Raw genomic sequence first — 16,579 nt, forward strand, 5'->3', positions numbered from 1 at the left:
CTTTATCCAGTTCCTCATCTGTTAGGATATTCTTTGGTAAGGCTCGCTTACAGACCCATGGTTGGTTGGTATCGCGACATGCAGGCAGGGGAAAGAGCTGAACACTCTGTCTGCCTGCCAAGACAAATCAGGCTGTGGAAGAAGGCGATGCGAACCCGTCCACGTGAGGGATTTGGTCAGCTCGATGGTTGCCGCCAGCCTCATTTTTGCAACCCAAATACAACAGCATTGGCGCCCAGTCATCCATCGTTGATGCTTCACTTGAACAGGTCTACCATCGCTGAAGTGTCTCAATCCGCACTGCGTTGATCATGGCCGCCCCACCAGCGAGTCGAAACGATTTTGAGATTGCCATCATCTGCGCTCTGGCGCTCGAGTACGATGCCGTCTACCACCTTGTCGACGAGTTCTGGGACGGGAACTACGGGAGGGCAGCCGGCGACCCCAACGAGTACACGACCGGACGGATAGGGCCATTCAATATTGTTATTGTCTTGTTGTCCGGCATGGGCAAAGCCAAGGCTGCGAGCGCAACCGCCAGCCTTCGGTCTAGCTACCCGAAACTGGAGCTCGTCCTTGTGACGGGAATCTGCGGCGGCGTCCCAAAGACAGCATCGGGTAAGGAACTAGTCCTTGGGGATGTTGTTGTCAGCAACACTGTCGTCCAATACGACCTGGGGAGACGATACCCAAACGAGTTCGAACCCAAAGACACTCTCAGTGATAACCTTGGAAGGCCGGTGATACATGTCCAGAACCTCGTTGCAAGGTTGGCGACAAGTCAAGGCCTTCGATGGCTCGAACAACAAGCACGATCCCACTTGGAGAAGCTCTGGAGCCAACAAGGAAACGGGGATGAAGCAGCAGACTACTGGTATCCTGGAGCCGAAAATGACCATCTCTATCCAAGCTCCTATCTCCACAAACATCGCTCCGCAGAGCGCTGTAGGGTGTGCGACGATAGCCCTCGTGCTGTTTGCAGTGCTAGCCGCAAACTCTCGTGCAGTGAGCTCGGATGTGATGTGCGACAGCATGTCCCCAGACAACGGCTCCAAGACAGCGAGAGGCTTCGAGTGCCTCGAGCCTTCATCGGTCGCTTTGGATCAGGAGACACAGTACTAAAATCCGGAACGGATCGCGATAGAATCGCGAAAGCGCACGATCTGATTGCTTTCGAGATGGAGGGGGCAGGCGCCTGGGATGAGATCCCTTGTATCATCGTCAAAGGTATCTGTGACTACGCCGACAGCCACAAGAACAAGAACTGGCAGAAGTTTGCAGCTGCCACGGCCGCGTCAGTCGCAAAGGCGCTTGTGGAGAGGTACCCGCGAACCGACAAGCCTTCCAATTCGAGGCAACCCAATGGCCTAGATCATGATCTATACAATAATGAGCCAGCGTCCTACAGTCGCGCTTTAGTTAGAAACACAAAACCGGTCTCAAGTACCAACCTGAGGACCCTCTCTTCGGATGCATGTCGCATTCTCGCTTACGATCGCAACGAGAACTTTATTCCCCGTCCCGATATCAACTCCAAACTTGACCGGCTATTGCCAATCAACTCAGACGAGTTCCACAGTGCAGCACTCTGGGGTCTCGGCGGATCAGGGTAAGGGGAGATGACACTAAGTATTTTACTGAAGGCATCACTAAAGCTATTTATAGAAAAACTCAGATCGCCCTGCAATACGCCTATAACCGCTGTCGCGACCCCGATTGCTCGGTCTTTTGGGTGCACGCGGATACCGAGGCGACGTTCACGCAAGACTACAAAACAATTGCCGGTGTTTTAGGACTGGGGAGCCGCTTGGAGGGAAGCGAACTCCTAGAGGCAGTACGACGTAGGATAGAATCACAGAAACGATGGGTCCTTGTCGTGGACAATGCCGATGATCTGGGCCTCTTTGGTGTAAGCCAGGCATCTGGCAAACAACAGGGGGGTCTATTGGACTCGATTCCGAAAGGGCCAAACGGCACGGTACTGTGGACAAGTCGCGACCAGAGAGTTGATGGAAGTCTTGTAGGCCCGCAGCGAGGTCTTCAAATCGCCAAGATGACAGCTAAAGAGTCAAGAAAGTTACTTGAGAAATGGAGACGTCAAGTGACACCAAGCGAAGAGGTTCGAGAAGTAGAACTCCTACTTGAAGAGCTTCAATGGCTGCCGTTGGCCATTTCACAAGCGGGGGCGTATCTGTACAGAACAGGTATACCCATATCCGAGTACTTGTTCCAGTTGAAGCGAGAGACTGGACGATGGCGAGTTCTTGGGGAGGACGAATTTGACAGACACAGAAGGGGCGATGCCCAGAACAGCGTGCTGAGGACATGGGCCATATCCATTCGCCGCCTCAAACAAGACAGCCGGACTGCGTATAGGATTCTTCACGTCCTCGCGTTTGTCGACAACCAGAACATTCCGGTGGAACTGCTGGCAGCAGCCGCCGAATACAGGGAGGAAACTCAACCGGCAGAACCGAGGCAACGAGAGCGGACGCTGAAGAGGGTAGTACGCCGGCTCAAGGACTTGTCATTCAGATCCAGTTCGCCTAGCCCGGGGGAACAGGTGAAGAGCGAGGATCCTGATGATCCTGATGAGTTGGGACGGGCTGTGCGCCGACTCAGAGACTTCTCATTCATGACAGAGCACCGGGGTGAAGGCAACAGGCGGACGTTTGAGATGCACAAGCTTGTGCAGGACGCTGCCCGATACGGCCTCAAGACGCAGCAATCCCCGGGTCAAGATGAAAGATACTTTGCCAAAGTTGCGCTGCGCGTTGTGGATAGTGTCTATCCTCAATACACATGGCACAATAATAAGACGCAGGGCGATTGCGAGAGATACCTGGCACATGCACTACGAGTATGTGACTGGGCTGAGATTCATGGAATGGAAAAGAAGGCGTATTATCTTCAGGTTCGGATTTGCAGCTTTCTCCACTTGCGGGGTCGATTTCAGGAGCTACGGCTTGCAAGAGGAACCGAGCTGCGTCTAGCACAAACCGCCTTTGGGAAGAAGCATAGGAAGTCGATTGGTGTCATGCTGGACCTTGGGTGGGAATTGAGTTATCTGGACCAACTGCAAGGGGCTGAAGATTGCGCCAACAAAGCAATGACGCTGGCGCAAGAGACAGTGGGCGACAAGGATAAACTCACGCTCGAATGTAAACGTCTCGTCGCGGAACTTGTCTCGAAACAAGGCCGGGCCGAACAGACGAAGCAGTTGCTCACGGAAATATTGGACGACGCACGACAATTCTTAGACGAGGATCATCACTTCATCCTCAGCTGTATGGACGAATTGGCCGCCGCTTACCTGGACCTGCGGGAGTATGATGAGGCTGGTGAGCTCCTTCCTCGGCTACTGAAGCTGCGTCAGGACAAATACGGCCAGAGCCACCCCGACACGTTAAAAGTCCTCAGTCGTCTCGGCAATCTACATTACGGCCAAGGGCAGTATAACGAAACAGTCAAAGTGCAATCTGCCCTGTTGGTCCTGTATCGCCAGTCACTTGGCAACGAACATCCAGATACCCTAACGATCATGTTCAACCTGGCCGACTCACAGAGACGTCAAGGGCAGAAAGAGGAGGCTGTCGAACTGATGCAAGAGTGTTCACGCTTGCATCATAAAGTTTTGGGAGCAGACCATCGATACACGAAAGATACTGATAAAATGCTTGAGGAATGGGAACATGAAGATATAAGGCTAAACTCGTAAAAGGAGTACAATGTGGGAAGGCGCTTTTACTGGGGACTGGGAATAATGGGCATCCGAGTATAGACAGCGAATTCGATTTCATTCATCATTTACTACTTGTGATATCTCTAGATACAAATCTCTCATGTATAAGGCTGATCCTGATCCCCTAGATGAGGGCCAAGCATGCCGCAGATGCATCCATGTCCCCTTGAAGTTGTGTCGACTGAGCTGCCGAAACAGAGTCCGGCGCTTGATTGTTTTCCTGTATAATCAACGGCTCCGGAGTTGAAATGACCTCCAAACTCGATTGACTTGGAACACCTAGAGGCTCTGGCTGCTGCTGGATCGTAACCTCTACTACAATGTCGCCCTGGCTATCAGGTATAATGCCGACGGGTTCGTTCACAGCATTCTGCTGTCCGGTCACGAATGAAGTGTTGTCGACAAAGATGGTTGTGCTCTCTGAGTTGTAGGTCTCGACCAGGGGATCGTCGCTCGTTATGATCTCGGGCTGGTTGTTGTGCGGCAATTGGCTTTGCTCTGGAGGTATGTACGTCGGTGAGTAGACGGGCGACTGGTATGTCACAGGAGCTTCGGCTTGTGTCGTGGGGGCTGGGTCGTAGAAGAATGGTTGCTGGAAGGTATACATTGGTGCTTGAGTCGTTGGGACCTGGTTGGCGACAACAGGTTGAGGAGGCATGCATGGCTCTTGGGGAACGGGTGGAGGAGGATCGCTGTTCTGGTCCGGGGGCGTGAAGAGATCGAATGAAGTAGGTTGCTGGGTAGGGGCTGGCTGATAAATTGGCTGCTGAGGCACTTGCTGTTGCACAGGTTGCTGTACAGGCTGCTGCTGAGCCTCCTGGGTGTAGTATTGAGGCTGCTCCTGAGGAAGAACTGGTTGTTGTGCAGGCTGCGGTTGAGCTTCTTGAGGGTAGTACTGCGGCTGCTCTTGAGGCATAACCGGCTGCTGAACAAGCTGCTGTTGGGCCTCTTGTGTGTAGTACTGTGGCTGTTCCTGCGGGGCGATAGGTTGCTGAGGTACTGGCTGTTGTTCTTGATCATACGCCGCATTCTGGCCATACTGGTACTGAGGTTCCTGCTGTTGCTCATAGCTTTGCTGAGGCTCATTGCCAGGAAATGCAAATTGCCCGCTGTTGTCGTACGCCGGTTGCTCAAACACAGGCTGCTCCTGTTGCGCAGAATACTGGTACGTCGTCTGCTGCTCATAGACAGGCTGCTGATACCCAGCCTGTGCTTGATTCGGATCCATAAACGACTGCTGCTCCGAAAACGCAGCCTGTTGAAAGCCAGAGTTGTCCTGATACTGTCCCTGATCCTCATACCCTCCATCGTCAGAGCTGTTCCCACCACCACCTTCGCCATCAGAGTCCATGGATAAACCGCTGGCTTGAGTCATCATTCGGCCCATCTTCCTCCAGTTCTTTTTCTTGCCGAGTTTGCCCATCTGTCGACTTGCCACTTCGACACCATGGCCTGTGAGCCTAGCTGCGTTGATGGTAGCAGAGAGAAGGGCGTCTCCGGCGTTTTGGTTGTTGTTGGGTTGTCCGGATCTTGATCTTGTGATGACTTTGTTGCTCTGCCCTGGTCGTTTTCTTGGTTGTTGACCTGGACGATCCCAAGTTGAGAGTCCGAGGTTCTCATTGATGTAGAACGGCACCTGGTCTGGAGTCCTCAACTCTTTCCATCCGTCGGGCAAGGAATTAGCAGGCTTCGTCCATGAGCTACTACCCATCTTGCGATTGAAGTAGAAAGTCCTCCCATCGGGTGTTCTTCTCTCCTCCCAGCCCACCGGCAGACCTGAATATCCCAATAGCGCAGCAGCCGTAGGCTTGATATGCGTCTTCAAGCCCGTCGATTTATGCGTATACCAAAGTCGTCCTGAAACATTCTTGCGAATCGTCCACAGGTGGGAGGTGGGGTCTGGGACGGAGAGTTGTACGCGGGGATCAGAGTCGGCTACGTAGTAGGTCTTGTCGTGGCCGTGGGACATATTAACAGCATTTGCAGTGAAGCACCAGACGCAAAAGACTGTAGTGATGTGTGCGGTGCTGCAGATGAGACAGGTGTAGATGGAGACGTTTGGCGGGATAGCTTGCGGTAGTTAGCACCTGTTCCTTGTGCTGTGCTCAACTTGACTCACCTTTGCGACAATGGTTGCATATCGAAGAATTCGAAGAATTCTGCCCAGTTGATACCTGTGCACTCGGCACTGGCTGCGTCACGGGAGGAACAGCGGCATGCTCCCACACCGGGCTCGTCAATGTACTTGGTGTAGTGATGGTCGTCGCAGGCGTCGCAATACCAGCGCTGCTGCTACTGATACTCTGGGCTCTTCCATGCTCGGCCGTAAATGAGTGTATGCTATTATGATCGCTTATCGATTGGGGACGCTGCAGAGCTGGGCTCGCTGGTGGTGGTTGTGGTGGGTTTTCGGGTGTTGGTTGAGGCGGGGGGTTCTGAAGCACCGAGGGGTTAGAGATTGAGGGTTGATGAGGCTGCGGCTGCGGCTGCTGCTGCTGTTGGTGTTGCTTATGTTGCTGCTGCGACAGCTGTTGGTGGTAGTCATGTTGCTGCTGGGGCTGAGGGACTTGTTGATGTGGTTGCTGCTGCTGTTGATAATTCGGCTGTTGAGGTTGCGGAGGCTGCTGCTGCGCTTGCTGATGTGGCAGGACTTGTTGATGGGGCTGTTGCTGTTGCTGATGCTCGGGTTGCTGCGGGTATACTTGTTGCTGCTGTGGTTGTTGTTGAGGCTGCGATTGCTGCTGATTCGGGTATGTATGCTGTTGATGCGGACTCTGGTGTTGAGGCTGCTGATAAGGCGGCTGTTGCTGCTGCGCCTGTGGTGGATGTTGCTGGCTTGGCAACGGCTGTTGTTGATTTGGTTGGTGATGCTGCTGGCTTGGCTGCTGATACTGGCTTGGCTGTTGGTATTGCTGACTTGGCGATTGATGCTGCTGTTGAGGCTGTTGGTACTGATGCGACGGCTGTTGCTGAGGATAATGAACACCACCCGCCGAGTTTGGCTGAGCTACGGGCTGACCCTGCTGAGGATACTGCTGCGGATGCGCATATTGACCTGGCTGAGCTTGAGGATATTGATTCGGCTGCTGATGAGGATATTGATGTTGTTGGCCTGGCTGGGGATGAATCGGCGGGGCACTCCACGTAGAAGCAGGCCTCAAAGCCAAAGAAACAGGACGCGGAGAAGCAGAATGAATTGAAGATGCTCCAACTGCCTTTCGAGTAACTCGCTGAGACGGCGCCGTGCTGAGTGCACGGGTAGGCTGTGGAGAAGCCATTTACTTACACGCGCGGGATGAGAGCAAAGACGAGCGAAAAGGGTCGCAAATCCAAGAACCCGGACATCTTGGCATCCCATTCCTAGCTATTTATTACCCAGCCCAGCCCAACGTCCACCTTGCCTGCCAGCAAGGACCCTGCTCCGGCACTAAAAGGGAGGGGGTAAAGAATGCCCACGGGGTCGAGAGCGAGACAGCTCGTCTTCAACCCCTCAGTTTAGATAGGAACAGGGGTCCCTCAGCCGCAGACCGGTCGCGACCAACGAGGGCGCAGCATGGCCGTTTCGTGGCGCGCGCTATCGATGCTGGGATCCTCTTTTAGGAAGCCGAGGCAGATTTCGATGCTAGCTTCCGTTGGGGCCGGAGGCTTGTTGTGTGATCTGTGCTTGAAGTATGGATGGACGGTTGTTTTGTTGGAGCAAAGATGGATAGCAGTTTGAGAGTGTACATGAGCTAGGAGATAGTTAAAGTGTCAGAATTATGGTGAGATCTCTATTGGCTAGTCTAGCAAAGTGCGGAATACTATGGCACCCATGCTTAACCTGGCCGCTTGGCATCTATTGTATCACCTCTCTTCACTATCTTCCTCCAGCCTGCATGAGAATCACACCGCAATCCCGTTCTTGTTGTACAAATCCGCATAAACAATTGTCCAATTAATTACAGCCTCGTTTTATCACGCGTATCATGTCTGATTTCTCAGAGCCTGCCTGATGTGCTTCGCCTCAGACCGCGCACCACCCTGGTCCGACAGATCAGGCTGGGCGCCTATTGAAACATTTTCTCCTCCTTTTTCGCAACTTGAACCTCTAAATATTCATTTTCTTCATGATACCCAAAAATGACTGATAATTCGCCCGATTGTGTGCCATTGAAGGCTCGGGTTTGGGATAAGAGTAAGTTGATGATGGATGTCGCTGGTTGATTGAGAAGATGCTAATCTTGCCTCAGGCAAAAATGACTGGCGGGATGAAACAATCACGCCAACCCAACTTCATGGCTCAAACATTCTTCCTGTCCTCCAATCTGACTCACACGTTGTCGTAATGTCAGTCATTCCATTTCAAGCCTCACACGACAATAGCTGACATCTTCCCAGCTTCGCCGACGCAGACAAGGTCCGCGAGTGCCCCTCATGTCGCCGATGTTTCACCACCCAATTCCAGATGCCACAGCTATGGTGGTCAAACTACGCCAAAAAGTCCAACGGTCACTTTGGCTGCGAGACATTTAGAGACGCTGAAGGCACTGTTACATCACTCAGTGAGCAACCCAGTCATTCTGTATGATCCACACTGACACCAGCAGATGCATGGTCACGGTACCTCGTCAAGCAGTTACATGAAGACGGGCATTACTGGTACAAGTTTAACACACTTACCAGATGGATCGCTTCGTCTTACCAGACCATTCTGCTGGTTTTTGAATCCGAAAAGCAGTCCAAGCTCAGCGAGCTCATCCCCAAAGGGCTGCTCGACGGGTCACACACCGAACCTCACCACGACCCCTTCTGGGTCCACGTCCGACTTCTTGAAGAGCTCTCAGATCTACAGAACAACGCCGTCTGGACAGTGAGGACCGAGATCCGCAAGGTCGAAAAGAAGGAGCAGCGCAGCAAGCCGGACCCCAACTACCGGAGCTTACACGACCTCGCGAGACACGCCATCCACGTCTCCGAGACACTCGACGTATCTTTGAAGACGGTCAAGTCCATAGTCGAGCAGCACAAGACTCTCGAAGAGGAAACTTGGCGTGGCGGGAAGCCAAAGAATGGGAGCTTTCGACAAGTCCGCGAGCGCCTGTTCTGGTACGAGCATACCCTCGAAAGTCTCAAATCTCGAGCCCTCTCCAACAAAGAAAGGCTGATCAACGAGATTCAACTCTCCTTCAACCTAGTCGCGCAGTACGACTCCGCCATTTCCGTACAGATCGGCCAGGCCACTCAGTCCGATAGCGCAGCCATGAAGACAATCGCATTCGCAACCCTGACTTTCCTCCCCGCGACGTTCATCTCTGCTGTCTTTAGCATGTCCTTCTTCAACATCGACGATGACACAGGAGAATGGAGCGTTTCAAACAAATTCTGGATATACTGGGTCATTGCGATACCCGTGACCTTACTCACGGCCGGAGGGTGGTATTCTCGACGGATCATTGCTCCGCCACTGCGGATCGGAGAAGAGGAGCGGCGGGCGAACAAGTTCAAAAAGTTGAAGAAACGCCTGGAGAAGTCTGGCAAGGATGACGATGCTTTAGAGATGGTGTAGAGGAGCGTGTTGGAGGATGTCGTAGACTTTGAGTGAGGATGGACGAAAATAAGACTTTTGGATGATGACTACTACGAAGATAATGACTGTTACACATTGAAGGCTGCCATATTATTCGTTAAAATAGATGCACCAGGACACATAAAACCCTTGATTGCTCTTGATACGTGACATGGTGACTAGCAGCTGACCAAGCTATGCCAACATCCTGTGGTTAATGAACATGTTGTGGGTTCTTGCATTGAGTCATCGAGGCTTTGCAAACGGAGCTTCTACTGCCCTCATTTATCCACACGGTTAGACAAAAAACGGTGTTGCGTCTGTTACACAAGGCGCAGGCCACGGAACAACAACGAGCACGAGGCTGATGGCATCAGACTTGCTCAGTAACTATTTAGCTACCAAATGCCCATTAATCATCCCTGCTTAGAACCTCATAGTAATCTTTGGCCTCTCATCCAACCCAGAACAGAAGCCGTTCAGCCTGCTAGTCAAGATGAACCAGTTGTTCGTCCGCGTCGCGTAAGGTGAACTTCAAGATCCTTGCTCATACACAGATTAGTGACTGCTTGGCCGAGTTTCTCAGTGCGGTGGTGTATACTTACAAGAACCGCAATGCTCCATGTCAAACGAATTCGCATTAGGGTCCGTTGACGGGCTGTTTACCGTGCTTGCGCTTCATGTTTGGCTTCGTGCCCTGATCCGTGGGTGTCTTGACCGTCTCCTGTTGAGCTTCTTGTCCGTTTCGTGCCGGGCTTTCACTTTGCCCTCCTGCTCCGAAAATTTGAGGTGCTCGTTCGTCGTGAGGCCTCATCTGCGGCTTGTCCGATCGTCAGCTTCATCCTCCTCCAACAGATGATTAGACACAATACTGACCAACTGCTTCATAACCAGCATCCCCCCCATCGTCTGGCTCTTTTCCGGTTCAGTAGGTTTTATGGCCAGTCTCCTTCTAAGCGTCTGGGCCCATTCCAACTCGTTTTTCTCCATCTTGGCCGCAAATATGGCATCTCTTTGCGCTCTCTTGGCCTCCAGCTCGGCGGTGATCTCTTCGGCGCGATCGTCGGCGGCAAGTTTCAGGTCGTTCCAGCTATCGAAGCCGGCGTCAGAGGGGACTCGGTCCCAGTCGGAAGGCATGGTGGAGATGGTAAGGTTTGGTGATGATCAAAGTGGGAGGGTTTGCGGAGAATGGAGAAGAAGGAGAGAAGAGGGTGGAAAGGCGAGATCAGAGCTCATAATATAGTTATGAGGAGGGGAGTCACAGTCAACAACAAACGAACAGAATGAGCATTGTTCTCAGCGAACGTTTACAATTCGTCAGTGTTTGAAGATCTCTGGCTCATGCTTCCCGATCGCTCAACAGGTACCTCCCTCAGGAAACAATTGAAGGATCAGATGGGAAGGCACCTCGGCTCGCACAACACCTTTCTACCTGTCTATTCATCAGTATCAACGCAAAACTCCTTCCCCCAACAGCTATTCTTCTCAGCAAACCATCCACGCCGTTTTGCTATGAGTTCAACAAACATCCATCATTGAGTCTACAAAGCGTGACATGACTTCAACCCTTGTGTTCCCTCTTTTAGTCACAACGCGTCTTCTTGCCGTCTCGTAGCCAGCGCCAATCCGCTGGTCAAGCGTCACAGACAGTGGCCCTATTGGAGGCGTCGCGAGAAATCGACCCAGGGACAGACCAGGACGGCCTTGACCCTGAATAGCTGCAGGTCGCTCTGCCCTTGGAACAATGCAGCTCCCTGACCTCGTTTTGACTAATGCAAGTCTCACATTATATGGTTTGCGGAGACATAGAGTATCTGCGCAGTGTGCACAAGATGAGGGCATTCAGCATGTCGCTAATATCCCCTCTATGTCCAAAAGCCCATCGCAAAGACTCTTCTACCCACAAAATACATTATACTCAGTTTCAAACACCTGTCTATTGACATGAAGCCGCGTGGCTTGCCTCTCCGCGAGGCTATTCTGACCTGGGTATTTCCTCTCAAATCAAAGCCGCTAGTACATAATTACGTCGTCGGTTCTACATGCTCAGTCTCTATAACTCCCGGGTATCCTGCACAGAGTCCTCCATCGTCCGTATGGGTATGTTTCCGTCGATCCCCGGCATGAATGCGCGATATGACGCTGCGAGGGACCAATTATTCAGATCTCGTAGTGTTGCCTGCTCTTGGTTAGTCTTGGTTCTCGTCAGAAACTCAAGGGAACAAACCTCGGCTTCTGCATTCAGCTTCCTCTTCCCCGTAGCCTCATCGATGCATAACGCGTCCTCTACTGTCCCCGTCCAGGACACTTTGACTCCTGCTGTGCAGGCGGCGAGCCACTGTAGGCCACCATGTTGCATCTCAGGGCGTTGGATCACGTAGTCTCGGAAGTAGGGCCAAATGATGCAGTCGACCATGTCGATGTGTGGAACAAACACCTGGAGCTCAGTCGGCCGGATCCAATCTGGCATTGCCTGTGTGTTGTTAGCCCAGTTCCTCGTATTTGAACAAATATCCAACAGTCACGCGACTGGACAGGCGTCTCCAGTTAGATAGTGGACTAGGAATCACACTCACCGAGTATGTATCTGGTGTCGGATTGATCATCCACCTCATGATGACCCATACAATCCATACAGAAGCCATAGAAGTAAACGAATAGTCGTCATGCTGAGAACTATATATGAACTGCACCGCCCACTTGCTGATCATCGGCGCAGTGTCGTACTCCCTCTTGTCAAACAATGCCGTCACCGTCGGGAAAGCCCCAGTGAGCTCGTCAGGCTTAACCCCCGAGGCGATGAGCTGTCGGGCCTTGTTCATGGTGTCAGCCCACGCCTTTGTCACCGATGCCATGCCATGCCCGTCGTTGGCCGTCATCATTTCCCAATTGTGTTTGGCATAGTAGTTCTGAAGCTGACTCCTCTGAGCTGCAGGGGGGTAGTGGTTTGCCTTGATGCCGCTGGAAAAGGGGAGGTTTCCGAAATTGGATGAAAAGTAGCACTGGGTACGGGCTTTGAGGTCGATGGGCGCAGCCTCTATCGGGATGGTCACGCCTTGGACCCATTCCGTCCTGTCAAAGAGCGTCTCGATAAACTTGTTCTGTGCTTCGCCGCTTGAACCGAGGAGCCTATCACAGATTAGGGGATCTTCCAAGGGCTGAGTTGCTGAACAAGGAACAGAGAAGTCAACATGAAAGCATGGGCGGTACACTGCGAAAGAGTTGCCAAGCAGATGACATCAAAGCAATAATGAACCATGAGTCCAACGTAGTCTATTTCGTCTGTACCAAAAAACACCCATGCTCACAAAACAAAACGCAACTGACCTTTCAGAGATGACGACCGACTTGGACCTCGACTCAAGATAGGAAACGATCGACTCAACAGGCTCCCCTATCCTGATCCAGGCCATGACCTCTGCCGCCTCCGCATCAGTCCCGGTCCTCATGGACGCCAGGATGGTCTCGAGCTGCTGAAGCCTATCCTTTTGCTGGTTGAACGCATGCGTGAGCTTGTTCAGCCTGTCGCCAGACAAGGTGCGCGTGTCGTATGCGCACGTGTGCCCGTTGAACTGACACCTGGCGCAGGGATGTCTCCCGTCGCACTTTGTCTTTGTCCTCCGACACTGCACGCACGCATGATTAGTCGTCGACGTCTTGCGGGACGAGGCGACGGCGACGCGCGAGGCCCTCCTTGCGGCGGCCAGGTCGGGACCGGGTGCGCCTCCCGGCTTCGGAGCGAGGCTAGGCAGCTTGGTGGTCTCCATGGCCCCCATGCTGCGGCCTATGACGTTATTCTCGTGGGCCCTGGATTTCTCATGTGGTTTTTTTCTTGTTGCCCGTTATTCGTCGGCAGTTTGTGTTCGCGCTGCTCCTGGTTTTGCGGGATGGGTTTGGATGCGGGGTTCATCAGGTGATCACGCGTTATTACTAAGGAGACCGCATTTGGCAAGTCGTTTGTATATCATTGAATGGCGTTTACAATTTGAATAGAGAAGGTTTTAATGGTCTCTGAGGATGGTATAATGCCAAGTGGTTTTGTCAGCTCTAGTACACAGACTATGAATGGGGTCTGGCTTAAATAGAGCATTCTCTAAGCACCATATTAGTTAGTGGATCTCTGGCCATCAGGGTGAAACTTGAGTTAGGGGTCATGCAATGATCAGATTCAACTCTCATAGATATTCTCATCAATAATATATTTAGTATACATATATAGAAGGTATCTTGATCCGGCCCTTCCCCGGCGTCCTGGTGGCTTCTGTGGTACAGGACCTGCATCTACCCCGGTTTCAGCTTGAAATTCAAGCTTCTTCAGTGGCTGCCATAAGACGGCATGTTTTGCATATTCAAAGGCAGCCAGCCAATCTCTGACAATAGACCCCCACGGTAAGTCTGTTAAAAGCGAGGAGAGTGTGGTGGCATGCTTGGCTTGAGGCGCCACCGACTGAATTTCGAGCCTGGTTTCTTTGGGCTCGACTCTACAAGATCAGGCTCTCTCCCGGTTTCATTTTCTCTTTGTTCTTGTTTGTATACAGTCGACTATTCCTGCACTTGGCCTTAGGGCATTTGAGGTGACGCCACGATGGCCTTGTCAGTGACAAAGTCGTGTTCTACACAGAACGTCGTCCCAGACTACTCAGCCACCAGATGTTATTGGTTATGTTGTCGAAAAGGGGCATCCAAGTAAACCCAGGCACTTCCTCTCCTCTGGCGACATCATCATGCTAAGAACTCACAATAGTAATAACAGTCCACTGTGGAGACAAAGGAGACACCGTGGAAACATACACATCATCTCCTGGCGAATCTAGGACTACGGAATTCCTCTCTTGCTATCGAAAAAGTCAAGATCCTTACCCTTACCCGATTCCCTGCGGCAGCATAAAGGTTATAGACTCATGGCCGGATTGTGGATCAACGAGGGGGTAATCGATTGTATGCCCAAGAATATTCCGACATCGGTGAGCAGGCTGTATCGAAATGAGCCAGAGAATCTACCAAAAGTATGTGAGAAAAGTCAGCTCCTTAGATGCCCCCAGTTGCTCAAGATAATCTAGTCACCGACCCCATCATTACGCCTACTCCGACCACGAAGACGACAGATAGTGAGGAAAGGGCCGAGGATGACGGAGGGCCGAACATCAACATTATAGTCGGAGCTGTCGTGGGCTCTGTAGGTGGCTGTGGGCTCATCATCGCTGCCCTCTGCTTAGGGATTCGCATCGGTAGAAGAAGGACCGGCCCATCCAGAAGCATCAGGGGGAGGCTCCGGGCGCTGCCGAGGCCTTTTGTGTCTATTGGACAAACGTTCGCCGAAACCAGTGTCTAACCAAGAGGTTGCAACTGTACAGCCCGTGATCAACAGGGGCCCTGCTGAGTTAGATGCCAACTCCAATCAGATCCCGACCGAGAAGGTAGCTCTATCTGGGGCTGAGGGGAAACCACCAACACAAACCTGGGGTTGAAGCAAACCGGCATGTTGGAGACCAAAGATATGAATACAACAAGTCTTATAGGTCCACATGCGAGTGTAACTCGACCTGTCATGCAAGAAGCCTACTGCGACAACGACATTACCCCATTCGAAACGACCGAGTGATCACCCCCGACGCGCTTATTCAGCTTAGTAGATAAACGAACCGTTCCTACCGCAAATGACTTGCAGGTTACCCGTTCGTTTCAAAACAAGTTTAGAGCCGGATCCTAGAATTACGTCGTGTGAACGGTTCCGCTATCTATCAATGGCGTCAACATTAGGTCTTCGAAACGTTGGGCGTCGGTCCGGGTCATGGGGCCCTTTACAGCCCGACCGAATGTACACGCCCCTTGACCGCACAGTAAAAAAGGATGGTCCATCTTGTTTTGCCCCTTTCCCAGGATCTCGGTATCCAAGATTTTGTCGTGTTCGGAAGCGGGAGATGGACGCAGCTGTCAAAAGTGAAAAAATGGTGACATCATTGCCAAGGGGGGTCCGATCTCTTCAAGCCTTGCCCGGCTCCGAAAACCGGTATTTTTCTTATCGCGAAACACAATCTTTCACACCCCGCCATTTTCTTTTTACTCAATTGCCCAGAAGGCCAAGGTGGAACCTCGGTCTCTTCGGAACACAGATTTCTTGTCAATGCTGGGGAATTATGTTCAAGTGACGTCGTTGGGGGCAAAAACAACCTTGGAATCATCGCAAGGCGAGGTTTTTTTTTTTCTCACATGCATTGATCAGCGTTGTATTGTTCCGGGTTGTAGATCCCAGCACTTCGTCTTTGAAAAGAAGAAGAAACGTGCGTCGTCGGCTCGGCTAACTCTTCTGCATCCCGGGTCGAAGGGGATATTTTTCTTGTTCCCCAGAAAATGTTTATACTGTGTAAGAGGGGCGATTGATCTCATGCCGAGACTTGCCCGGGCGGGACGCCGGATACGGAAGCCCATATGGCCGGGCCGAGGCCGGAGCGGGGTGAACGGCCTTGGCACCGGGGAGGGGGTTCTTGACGATAGAGTCATCGAAATTGACTGATATCGCAAGCTAGCTATCAACGATTGCGAGCTAGGAGAAAGACGGTTCGAGTCAAACAGACACATAGAAATTCCCCGACCCGGAGAAGTCGGTGAGAGAGCGAGGCGCCACCGGCGGTGTCAAGTTTGTTCTGGTCGGCAATCTTGACGGCTTCTGGCTTGACTCTCAGAAGGGGTGAGGTTTGCACACTGTACGATTAATGTGAACCCCATGACTCGGAGCTTGCTCAGTGGCGGTGGACTCAAAAAAATCTTTGACAATGCGGACGAGTCAAGGGCAAGGGGATGAAAAACTTTGACAAGCAAGAAAGCTGGGACAAGCCGGAGCTTGCGAAAAGTGTCTCTTTCCCCTGGGCTTGCGCCTTGTCTCAGCGCCAAAAAAGGCTCTTTCAATAGGATTTTCTCAGCCGTATTCAATGTGCGGCTGGGTTTCAATAGACTCTACGGTTTTCCGATAGACTCTCAACGGCCGCCGGTCGAGGCTGTTCGACAAGGAGGGGGAGCTGAATCACACACACCTGGAGCCCGGGACCCCGGGACCAAAGTGATGGAGAATGGCGGCTCCGGGATTCGTAGGAGACAAGGATCTTTACTCATGAGCCCTGCCTGCAAGGCGGAGGTAGGCTGGGCAGTTTCAGGGTATCACACGGAGGCTCGACCCCGGATTTCTGTGCATCCTCGGCACACGCAAACGATCTGGGCTGTGACGCGCAGAGAGATGCCATTCAGAGCATCATTATTGCAAAACCAAGCTTGCGGTGATTCAAACACAAAGCAGA

The 16,579-nt window shown here is 52.2% G+C and overlaps 5 protein-coding genes across 5 annotated transcripts; 2 read left to right on the forward strand and 3 right to left on the reverse strand.

Annotated features, from left to right (window-relative positions):
• Positions 1 to 311: 311 nt before the first annotated feature.
• NECHADRAFT_75671 (uncharacterized protein) lies at positions 312 to 3,718 on the forward strand (the record flags this gene model as incomplete). The annotated part of the gene is made up of 2 exons (XM_003053942.1): positions 312 to 1,609; positions 1,666 to 3,718. 2 exons carry the CDS (start codon positions 312 to 314, stop codon positions 3,716 to 3,718), a joined length of 3,351 nt encoding a protein of 1,116 aa, XP_003053988.1.
• Positions 3,719 to 3,757: 39 nt separating this feature from the next.
• Positions 3,758 to 7,087, reverse strand: NECHADRAFT_99034 (uncharacterized protein; the record flags this gene model as incomplete). The annotated part of the gene is made up of 3 exons (XM_003054636.1): positions 3,758 to 5,749; positions 5,862 to 6,988; positions 7,029 to 7,087. 3 exons carry the CDS (start codon positions 7,085 to 7,087, stop codon positions 3,867 to 3,869), a joined length of 3,069 nt encoding a protein of 1,022 aa, XP_003054682.1. The 3' UTR covers positions 3,758 to 3,866.
• A 774-nt stretch (positions 7,088 to 7,861) lies between these two features.
• On the forward strand, positions 7,862 to 9,287 carry NECHADRAFT_75673 (uncharacterized protein; the record flags this gene model as incomplete). The annotated part of the gene is made up of 4 exons (XM_003053943.1): positions 7,862 to 7,916; positions 7,972 to 8,068; positions 8,120 to 8,283; positions 8,329 to 9,287. 4 exons carry the CDS (start codon positions 7,862 to 7,864, stop codon positions 9,285 to 9,287), a joined length of 1,275 nt encoding a protein of 424 aa, XP_003053989.1.
• A 640-nt stretch (positions 9,288 to 9,927) lies between these two features.
• On the reverse strand, positions 9,928 to 10,424 carry NECHADRAFT_75674 (uncharacterized protein; the record flags this gene model as incomplete). The annotated part of the gene is made up of 2 exons (XM_003054637.1): positions 9,928 to 10,107; positions 10,164 to 10,424. 2 exons carry the CDS (start codon positions 10,422 to 10,424, stop codon positions 9,928 to 9,930), a joined length of 441 nt encoding a protein of 146 aa, XP_003054683.1.
• A 916-nt stretch (positions 10,425 to 11,340) lies between these two features.
• NECHADRAFT_75675 (uncharacterized protein) lies at positions 11,341 to 13,063 on the reverse strand (the record flags this gene model as incomplete). Its single annotated transcript, XM_003054638.1, has 3 exons — positions 11,341 to 11,760; positions 11,864 to 12,416; positions 12,615 to 13,063. The coding sequence occupies 3 exons, from the start codon at positions 13,061 to 13,063 to the stop codon at positions 11,341 to 11,343; spliced, it is 1,422 nt and encodes a 473-aa protein (XP_003054684.1).
• Positions 13,064 to 16,579: the final 3,516 nt, after the last annotated feature.

Source organism: Fusarium vanettenii (assembly GCF_000151355.1).
Source record: "Fusarium vanettenii 77-13-4 chromosome 1 genomic scaffold NECHAsca_1_chr1_3_0, whole genome shotgun sequence".
Taxonomy (NCBI): domain Eukaryota; kingdom Fungi; phylum Ascomycota; class Sordariomycetes; order Hypocreales; family Nectriaceae; genus Fusarium; species Fusarium vanettenii.